Here is an 11351-nt window from a genome sequence, read left to right as displayed (position 1 = left end):
CTAAAGTCATACGCATAATAGTTATTAGACTTATCCAAGTGGGAGACTGTTGGATTAGTGTCTAAGTCCATAACTATTTTGGTATGTACTTGACCCGATGGTGCATGGTCCTTTTGGGTTGCCTTCACCAAAGCAACTTGATTGGAGAAATAAATAGAGAGAGAGGTTATTATGATTTATTAATATGTTATAAGAATAATATATTAAAGGAGAAATCATATTTGTTTAATTAATATTGGTCAATAATTAATTTTGTGATCAAATGTAATCAATTAAACTAGAGAGGCTGAATTGTAATTATGTGATAGTTACAAAATAAGGTAAGGATTATCCTAAGGATAGGTTGGACGAATTTGAGGTCATAAGGCCTTAGAATTCGACCATGATAAGGATTAAAGGCTTATCTTATGGGTTTCTTGGAGGGCAAGCAACTAGATAAGGATAAGGACTGAAACCCTATCTCTACACCTATATATAAACACTCTGTTGGCTCATAATTCATCCAGACCTTCCCAAGGCTTCTTAGGGACGAATTCTTATACCTCTCCTCTCTCTTTATATCTTCTCCATTTGCTCTTGGTGTTTGTGAGCCATTAGAGGAGTGACACTTGTGACTCTCAACTTTCTAAAGTGAATACAAGGAGGAATTGGGATTGTTATTACTACATAACAATCAAGGTAATATCTTAAACCTAATTATATGTTAATATCGATTCCCATATGCTAGAATTAGGGCTTATAGTCTTGGATAACTTGCATGTACAATAGAGAAACCTAGATCCAAGCATTAGGGTTTGTATGAGCACATAGGATGTTCTTGTGACCAAAACCCATCAATACACACACACACACACTAAAGTAGAAACAAACACCCATATGCTTTCTTTCTAGTAAACGGATCCAGTCACCCACCTAGTGGCGCACAACGGCGGTAGTAACGGTTTCATATTGGCAACCACCACCGATGATTTCTTTCAGTTCTCGGTTAGGCATCCCCACACCACATGAACTTGAAACAGACCATTACACCCACACAAACTCACAGCCACCTCCCATGGTAGCTGGTGGTGACGAGATAAGGTAGCGACGACTATCGGCAATGATGCAGCAGTGGGTCTCCCGATCTCTACATCTGAATCACGTTGGAGCAGCAGCAACGATCCAAATGGCGACAGTCATGACTGAGGAGTAGCTACAGAAGAACGGGGAAGAGAAGAGCACAATGGGGAGGTGGCGGAACGGAAGAAGATGCGAAGAGGGTGGCGACTTCCACCGAAAACAGCAGTAGTGACATCCCAGGTGTGTTTAATTCGATGGTCCGCTTCCATGATGTCTAACATCTACTTTTTCTTCAACCAAACGACACCACGATGGATCGGTGGTGCAAGGTGACTACGGGAGAGATGACAGTGGCTAAAGGGAGGATACATGAAGGTGGCGACTGAGGATATGAGAGTTTAAGGTTAGGGTTACGAACAAAGTGACGGGTTTATACCCGTCCACCTGCAAAAATTGTCCTTCATCCACTTCCAGCCCCTCCCCCCATATACTTTTCAACTTCAATCCATTATTTACCAATTAAACCCCTTCTATAATAGTTCATTACAATTCTAGTCCCAGAAGTTACCACTTGACCCCCAACATTCCAAAATCCTTTCAATCTAAGTCCAATAATTACCAAGAACACCATGACTTTTAAAATCCTTTTCAAATTAAATCTAGAACTTACACTTTTAACCCCCAACATCTAAAATTATTTCATTTGGCTCCCTGAAACCTACGCCCTACTAAATTCATCAAACTTTATCTATTTATTTATTAATTAAATAGGATGCTACATAAAAAGTTTAAATTTTTCGTAAAATTTATGGATGTTGCAATGATCCTAAAAGGTGGTTTTCGATAATAGAGGATTACATAACGTGTAACGGGTTAGCCCCGAATCCTTTTTTGTTGAAGCTTAGTATGCCCAACGTAAGGAAGGAGTATGCATGGCGTACTACCAAAAGTATTTTTAGGCCATATTTTGGCCTTGGGCCATGTTTTTGTGGGTCTATCTTGGAAAGGGTAAAATCGACTTTTACCTAAGTAAGAGAGAGTAGGTTATTACCTTAATTATTAATTACGATCGGTTTTAAATATGCTCAGTGTGAGGAGCCTTTGTAGCAGCAGCCCGAGTGTGTGATTGTTTTTCATCAAATTGAGGTGAGTATTCTCACTATTCTATGTAGGATGCTAGTTGTCTTTGTGATATTTACATAGAAGACCCTAGGGGTTGCCTGTGTCATTTATGTGAAAGCCCATGGGGGTAACCAATGGTAATTGTGTGGAAGAACATGGGGTAGCCCATGACACTTGGATGTTAGAACATAGGGGTAATCCATGGCAAATCAAGGAAAGACCTTGGGGTAGCCCATGAAACTTGGTTGTAGCATCTCGGGTAGCCTATGACATTCTAGGGAAAATACCATGGGGTAGCCGATGGTAATGTATGTATGGTATGTGGTATTTTAGGGAACTCACTAAGCTTTGTGCTTATGGTTTATGTTTAAAATGCTTTTCATGTACTACATGTTTGAAGGGGAAGGGACCAATATGATCGCACGTCATCCACCATTGTTCTGCATTTTTTGATATTGGATTGTACCCTGATAACAATTTCTACATTGACATACTTCGGTGGTTTTTGAAATGAATGGTTGATGGTTTTGGTTGATTTAAAAAAACAAAATTTCTTAGTTATTTTGTGATGTTATAATCTAATACCAAAAGGACCTCAAGGATCCATAATGTTATCCACTTTATGGGATCCATTCCTCTAAACTCCCACCACATGAAGAAAAGGGACAAAGAACTTAGATCAAGAAACATGAAACCAAAAAGCTTGAGTGCTGAACACTTACTGAGTTCCAAAATATGGACAAGAGAATGATGATGAAGTTTCCTTGCGGGATCAACACACTAGAACACCTTATTCTTCATCTTCAAGCTACCAATAGCACAAAAATAATCCTAGAATCACCAAGGGGGATAAGGGTTAGGGTACCTAAGGTTTGATAGTGATGGAGACAGAGGATGATACCCTAATCCTTGGGATAAGATGCTTAAATACGAGAGAAACCCTAAAATCATGGGCTTAGGCCTGGACAACAGCCATATCGTGGCCACCTTACTGTCACGTCGTGGTATTCATCAAATGAACTTGTTCCATATTTGGTTTGTCAAGTCGTGTCCTCCCTATGGTCACACCCTAACACATGGTTTTTCCCAAAAACCATGTATGTACTCATGTCTTATATTGATTCATTCTGGAAAAGGGGTGTTACGATGATTGTTTGTTGGAGGTATCATTAAATAGATCTTATATTAGTGGACTACATTTATCAATGTAGATACATTGTTGATACTAGTATAACCCATATATAATTACACATATACTTAAGATATGTAAATGTTATTTAATTTTCAGAGAGGGTAACACTACCAATACCAATACATTGTATTGTATTTCTCATCGAGGGTGAAAGGATCTCATCGTTGCCATCATGTGTCCACATGATAGACCATTTCATTAATAAACTAAAACTAACAAAATATACTAACATTACTTTTTATATTAATTATATAATGTTCTTAAGTACATTAATAAATAATAAAAATATAAATTTCACTTCTTTTTAAATTTTATAAGATTTAATATATTTCATTTTTCTAAAACAGTTTACACATATCTATTATCATATTCCTAGATCTATACATTTAGTTTCCAACAACACTTGAACATTCAACATTCGTTTATGGCGAATATATCTAGTAACTTTTGATACTGCCGTTCAACTTTTTTTTATTACTTTGTATACTTTAGTAATTACAAAATGTAAAATCATATTAAATAATATTAAATTAAATTAGCTAACATAAAAAACATAAATGTTATTATATGATTTTGAATTATTGAGCCAATTCATCCTCCAGTCCACCAGTAATAATATTACCTACAGCTATTGAAATAACTAATATTTTTGATAAGTACAATCATTTAATTACCAGTTGTATTTAAGTACATCTTAGTTCATAGTCAACTAATGCAATTATTCCGGTCCACGTGCTTTTAGTATTGTAGAGTTTAAAATCTCCCGTTATATAAACCGTCAAAAATCAAATACAATTGACACCCAAAATCAAAATGTCTGACGAACTGCCTTTCCATATCCAAGAGGCAATCCTGAAAAGGCTTCCTATCAAATCATTGATTCAGTTTAGATCCGTCTCAAGAACATGGAAGTCTTTGATCGACAGCTCAGAGTTTATTGCTGCTCACAGCATCAGCCACACTCAGCCACAACATCTGTTTGTATGGTACACAGACACACAAGAAGATAAATATGTTTCTTTTGTCGATGATGACTCTTTCCCCCAACATAGGTTTGTTCCTTCTCTACCCCTGTCCATTAGACTTCCGAAAATAGTCGGTAGTTCTTATGGCTTGTTATGCTTTCAAGGTTATGAGTTTTTTTCTTCCAGCTATAGAAAGAGGATGGCTATTATTTTGAATCCTTCCATTAGAAAATCAATAGCTATTCCTCTGCCTGATATGTTATATACAAATCATAAGATCGTTCTTGGTTTTGGAGTTTGTCCTGTCACTATTGATACCAAGGTCATCCAGATCACTCAAATGCGTTGGAGTTGGGGGAGTGAAATGAAAAGTGAAATTGGCAACTTTTGGGAAGTGATGGTTTACAAGTTGAGTTCAGGGAAATTTACTAGTCTATCTAGCAATCTCCCCAGCATATCAATACATATTATAGGGCGCCAGGTAGTTATTGATAGGTATATCTATTGGTGCGCTGTAGATTGTACAACTGTAGACAGTGTGTTAAAAACCCGTAATCTGATTATGTCATTTGATCTAACTAATGAGAGTTTTGAAGTAATAGACCTCCCTGATAGGATAGCTATCCTCCATCTGTCACAGTTTTCTGTTTCTAAGTTAAGGGAGTCACTTGTCTTGCTTGAATACAGTAAAGACGGATATGACATATTCAACGAGGAGCAACTTTGTTGTACTGTATGGATGGTGGAGCATGGTGTAGAAAGATCGTTTACAAAACTATTCACCATCGAGGCACCAGGTGATTTGATGAGGGCAGTGGGTTTTAGGAGGAAGGGTGGACCTATTATGGAAGTCCAAGATTATATCTTTGAATCAACTGAAGAGCTTGTTGTTTATGAGCCTAACTCGGAACAAAGCAATCATCTGATTAGTGGATCTTCATTCATCGTGAATTCCTACATTGAAACGCTAGTTTTGCTCGGTAGCTCTGATTGTAGTAGCTACTGACACACGACTTTTAAGGACAATATCCGGAAATTAGTTGAAGTTTTTTAAAAATTAGATGCATCACATGTAATTTGATGCCCTTTAACTGTCTATTCAATGTTTATAACATTATTGCTTCTAAATCTCACATTTTTATGAACAATATTCAGTAATATCTAGGTGTTAGTTTTATTATATATATGTTTAGTAAACCTCGACATGTTGGCCTAATGAGAGGCTTGTGACCTTGTTTAACTGAATGCTTAAATGTAAATTAGATTTTTCTTTCAACTAGTTGTCATAGGTTTTGTTGAAAATTTTAAATGAAAGTTTTAGTTCTTTTAAAATTTAACCATGTATAGTTAGACTATTTCGATGGATAAGTGATTGTACGTAGCCTTTCCAAATTTGCCTCCAACACTTGTAAATGTAAGTCATCAACAAAAAAAAAAAAACTACATCAGTTAACAATATTTCTGTAAATTGCATTTCTCATATAAATTGTCACTTTTCCTTATATTTGTTAGGGTATTTCAATTGACAAGATTGTTGAATCTAATAGAACTCCCGATACCATCATAACCAAGGAAGAAACAAAGGAATCTTTAATATGTCATCACTTCACAAATTCGTCGTTAACTTTTTTTGTACTAATTTTTAAGCAATTGCAAAAACCACCAAAAAACACTTTAAAAGAAATTTGCGACTGCAATTCCCAATCATAATCGTCTTCCCTGACATCCGTAACATCAGTACGTATTTACTTAACAATTTTCATTGCTTTTAATTTATCTTTTTTACTTAATCCTAATTTTCCATATATGACTTAAATATGTTTTTAGGCAATTGCAAAAACCACCAAAAAAGTTGTTGAATCTAAGACTTCCACTAAAATTCTTAAGAGATCAACACTTTCACCAAAAAAAGCTTAAAAGGTTCAAGCTCATTGAAGCCCTATTAACAAAGAAACATGAGGATGGGAAACTCGTGTGTGCGCATGTTCTAGAGATGAAGTCGCACATAGACAGGTTAAGAATGTTGGGTGTTAAATTCTCAGGAAAGTTAGTTATTGACTGGGTTCTTCAGTCACTTCCAGAATCGTATGTTGAGTTCATAAGAGAGTACTACGCGATGAATTACGACGTGACCCTCATCAATTTGACCTATATGTTTATTGATGCCGAATCATCAATGATTAGGCGCACTGGTCAAGCATACTTGATTGGTCAATCGAACTCCTAAACTTCTATGGAATCTGGCAAAATTGGAAGTCCAGAAAGGACTAAGTCTATGATTGTCCGATATGCTGTGCCAGAAGATTCCATCTGTTTCTATATCCATGAGAAGGGCCAATGGAAGCGAAGCTGCCCGGTGTACCTGAGAGATCTAAGAGATGGGAGATTGGCTCTACTTCAGGTATGAAATCAACTATCTAACTCTGTTAAGTTCCTATTCCAGATTGTTAACATATAATGTGATAAGATTACATTATTGGTGTTTTGCAGGATCGAAGAAAAGAAAGGGAGCTTAAGGAAGAAGCGTGTTGAATTTGATAATGAAGAAATGGATTTAAATTGCATGGATTCAATGATCGAGTTTTAGCTGCTACTTATACAGTTAGGATAGATTGCTAAAATATATTTAATAGCATAGTTTTCATTTGAGTTGCATTGTAAGGATAAATTTTTCCACAATAAAAAAAATTTTGATTTTATCTTATTTATTTATCCTTACAATGGTGTGTATAAAAATTGATGTTCAATTGTTTCTATTAGCAATAATGGATTTGATTCTTAATTAGGTTATTTGTGGAAATGTCAAGAATTTGCCAAATAAGGAAAGATTCTCATCACCCAAGTTTCAATTGGACAGAAACTTGGAATCATACAACTAGTTTTGTGTGATGAATGAGAAACTTTACATTTGGGGAAGTTTGAAGACTAATTCATTGACAAAGAGTCAAGTGAATGACTAATTGATTGAGCTCGCAATGTTGTGCGCTGGTCAAGTCCACCACAAAGAACAATAAAAGATTCGTCATGATTTACCAAAAGCTTGGTAAGTATGATTATACATAGAAGTTTAAGTATAATTTTGTATCATTAGGAAAGTCGCAATGAAAGGCAGAACGAATAATAAGAATCAATTAGGCAGAAAGATAAAAGTTTCTCTTTTCTAAGAAGTTGCGAGAGTACTTTTATCAAGTTTTATGATTATCTTAATGATTAAGAACCATATCTCGATTGATCTTCTAAGATACCTTAGTGCATTGTATGGCTAAGAAGAGGAATCGGAAATTCTTGAAGTGGTTAAAATCAAAAAGGATCATCACACTTCGTTCCAATATCAAATCTTAAAGTTAAGATTGTGACATTCGGTAAACATATCTTTAGTAGGTTTATTACACTCGTCAAATGTAGAATAGGAAGGTTTCCTATTCGTGCACATTTGAAATTGGTAAGTTATGATGTCTTGCATAAGACAAAGACCAACTAGAACCAATTAAGTGAAGTGTTAGTCTTGATAGGATTTCCAACTAATTCTTGAATATTTGTTTTCGTCAAGGAAAGTTTCTTGACAAGAGAATCATATATGTCAAGAAGTCAGTGGGAGTCTAAATAATCTTGAAAAAGTTTCAAGAACAACTCAAGAATATACCTCATCGATCCTCACTAGCACATGACTTGGAGTTTATAACCAATTGTGTTGACATAATTGTTGTTTTCTGTGTCGTTCCGATTTATGTCAACTGTGCAATATGAGTTCTATGAGTTCTCAATTGGAGTGCATGGAAACAAGACACCCTAATCAATGGAAAGTACATTGATAGGAAGGGTGAGCTTCATGACAACTTGGAAGACATGGTGGCAACCGTGCTACCATGAGGCAAAAAATCAAGATAAAAAAAAGTTCAATCCATAAGAGTTAAATTTGTCATGAACATTTTGTTATGGTTTTTGTTTTGATAAATTCATATGGATAAGAACACATACATAAAAACTAAGTGTCATAAGGTTTCTCTCCGTTCGTGAAAATGATCGTGAGGAAATTCTTTCACTAAAAGAGATTTTAAGGAGATAGCGTTTGTGAAAACTTGTATTCTCTAATTCGATTATGATTACGGCATCCCTTTTCATAGTTCGAATTATGAGATTTGGCAATTAGGCTAAAATTTTTTGGGACTTTGTAAATTGAGTTCTAGAATTGTTTAGACACACATATAAGCTATTTAATGAAAGATGTATGAGTTTAAGAAGCTTGATAAAGTCTTATCGAAGCATCTAGTATTAGAAATATGAATTTTGTAGAATTCAGTAAGTATTGTTATCTAGAACTTCAACTGTTTTTCTGAATACATGTCAAAGCTAGTGGGACCATAAGTGTTATGCTTGTATGGTAATAATCATCATGTAAGTGGTAGCATGATTATTATTTTAAGTATTGCGAGTTAGCAATATTAATTACAGAAAACAAAGACTCACCTTGAAAAGTTGTAGGGGTTGAAAAGTTGTTTTGCTATAATTAAGGGAGAGAATATTATACTTCATTTCAAAATCTAAAGCTTAGACCGAGAAATGTTAATAAATTTAGTCAAGGATACATAGTGTGTTCTCAAATTTTGATTATGATAACGGCATCCCTCTTCATAGTTCAAATTGCGAGAACATGGCACATAAAATATTATGAAAGAAGGATGATAAAGTATCATGCCTTTATGTGAAACACCATGCATCGTGTCGAATACGCTTCGGTATAGGATCGATTGTGTATGCTATAATATTTGACCATTCTAAATTTGTCCAAATGCCTAGCGCATTAAGAGGGAAAAGGGACCAGAATCGGTTTTGACTAAAATAATTAAACAACTATCAAAGTACGATCCAAAGTTTGATGAGGATTGGTCGCTTGTAAGTAGTTGGAAGTATAGTACTGGATGGACCATATCGACATTATTATGAATAGATAAGATTCTATTTAGAATGAGTTGTCATATGGAAAATATGGAAATGTTTCCATATTGGGAGTTAGATATTAAGAGTTTTATGTCTAGATTATAAAATTTTATGCGAAAAGGATGTTCAAAGGAATGTAATTTGAGTGAGAAACATCACATCTATAGAATTGTTTTGTAACAATGTCTGATAGAGTACTTTGTGATTTCATTGGCCGAGTCTTTGTGACTTTTGTGCAGTGACTTGACGAAAGGATCGTTGCATAAAATGTTAGAATCTAACATATGCTAGTAGTGGCAAGAATTTTGTATTCTTACACTAATAATGAGGATAAGGAATTGTGAAATGAGCACCATTAGAAAAGTTTTCAATTGATCTAATTCACAACGTATGGACCATAGGTGAAAAAAAGTGTGCATGCTTGAGGCATTTGACAGCTTTTTTTATAATTCAAGTAATTAGTTGATTATCCAAAACATCAAACTATTTATAATGAGTAATCAATATGGTGACTAAATAAGTGGTGTTTTATTTATACTAAATTTTTTTGAGGCCATATAGGATTAAGTATTATTATTGTGTTTCAATTTGCATGTTTTGACTTCCAGAATAACTGGATTAATTGAACCTCCACAATTGATCATACGTTGGAAGTAGGTATGAAGGAAGATGGTCATTAATATGTCTGTAGATTTTCGAGAGTGGTTAGACATAGCACAACTTTGTTGCGGAGTTCATGAGTGCTTTAATAAGATTAGAGTATTGGATTAAACCCACGCTCACTTGAACTACTTCATGGATTTATCACGAGTGATTGTGAGACGATAATATTGTATATTCTTGAAACCGAGATGTGTGAGTTGTAATTACGATTCAGTTGCACATTGATAATATGTAAACGCACCAGTAACTTTGTGTTATAAAACATATTGTTGTGTGTGATTTGATGAGTAAGAGAAAGCGAGCATTTTAGTCGAAGTTTATCAATTCCTTTTACCCTAAGTGGGATAAATGCGATATAGGTGGGCCCCTCGATGATTTAGTGATGACACCCTAAGCGATTGGCCAAGCCGGGACTAAGTTGATGTATTCAATCGTAGTCTATTGTCAGTCGTTATAAGTCGAATGTCGGGAAACGATACATAGATAGAGAGAATGACTTAAATCTATGTCTTGTGTCTATACGATATCTTGTAGAATGGAGGAATATATGATCCCTTATCTAAAGGACACGTATTTGATAAGATCAGAGTTGACAACGGCTTTTGAAAGCTACGATTGTTGATCAGGTTCTGAACTTATACAAAATAGTTATTAGACTTATCCAAGTGGGAGACTGTTGGATTAGTGTGTAAGTCCATAACTATTTTGGTATGTAGTTGACCCAATTATGAGCATGGTCCTTTTGGGTTGCCATCACCATAGTAACTTGTAGGATGAAGTAAGGAGAGAAAGGTTTAATTATGATTTATTAATATATTATGAGTATAATATATTAAAGGAGAAATCATATTGTTTAATTAATATTAGTCAAGATTTAATTAAGAATTAATTTTGTAGCTAAAAGAGATTAATTAAATTAAGGGGACTAGTATTGTAATTATAAGATACTTATAAAGTTGGGCTTAGGATCCATTAGATGGAAACAGACGAATTCTATATAGAGGTCCATAAAGAAATTGTCCAAGGGCCTTCTGGAATGGTCCATTGGACTTCTTAAGGCCTAAGCAGTCAGATTAGGGTTTCCTAGTTGAAAACCCTAATAGCCTACATATATAAAGTACCCATATGGTCCCAAAAACATTGTTAGACTTCCCTTAGGGTTTCTATACATTTTTGGGTGGTTCTCCACTTCTCCTCTTCATCCTTGTTGTTCTTGGTGTTTGTGACTCCATTATAGGTGCAGCACTTGAGGCACTAAGCTTTCTGAAGCCAAGGAATTGATTGTTATTGCTACATAACAATCAAGGTAAGATCTAAACCCTATTTTATATGTTAATTTGATTACTTGTATGCTACATCTAGGGTTTGTAAGTCTTGGAAGTTTATTGGATGTTCAAAGTAGAAAAACTAGA

The 11351-nt window shown here is 34.9% G+C and overlaps 1 protein-coding gene across 1 annotated transcript; it reads left to right on the top strand.

Moving 5' to 3' along the window:
- The first annotated feature begins 4186 nt into the window (after positions 1–4186).
- Positions 4187–5344, top strand: LOC145089107 (F-box protein CPR1-like). Its single transcript, XM_079027597.1, has one exon. It carries the CDS (start codon positions 4187–4189, stop codon positions 5342–5344), a length of 1158 nt encoding a protein of 385 aa, XP_078883723.1.
- Positions 5345–11351: the final 6007 nt, after the last annotated feature.

The sequence above is a fragment of the Lactuca serriola genome, chromosome 2, assembly GCF_051521515.1.
Source record: "Lactuca serriola cultivar US96UC23 chromosome 2, Lser_US96UC23_V15, whole genome shotgun sequence".
NCBI classification, from domain to species: domain Eukaryota; kingdom Viridiplantae; phylum Streptophyta; class Magnoliopsida; order Asterales; family Asteraceae; genus Lactuca; species Lactuca serriola.
This window is presented reverse-complemented; position numbering and strand designations above follow the sequence as displayed.

Excerpts from the sequence above, each read along its gene's own strand:
- LOC145089107 (XM_079027597.1), top strand. The coding sequence starts at position 4,187 with ATGTCTGACGAACTGCCTTTCCATATCCAAGAGGCAATCCTGAAAAGG.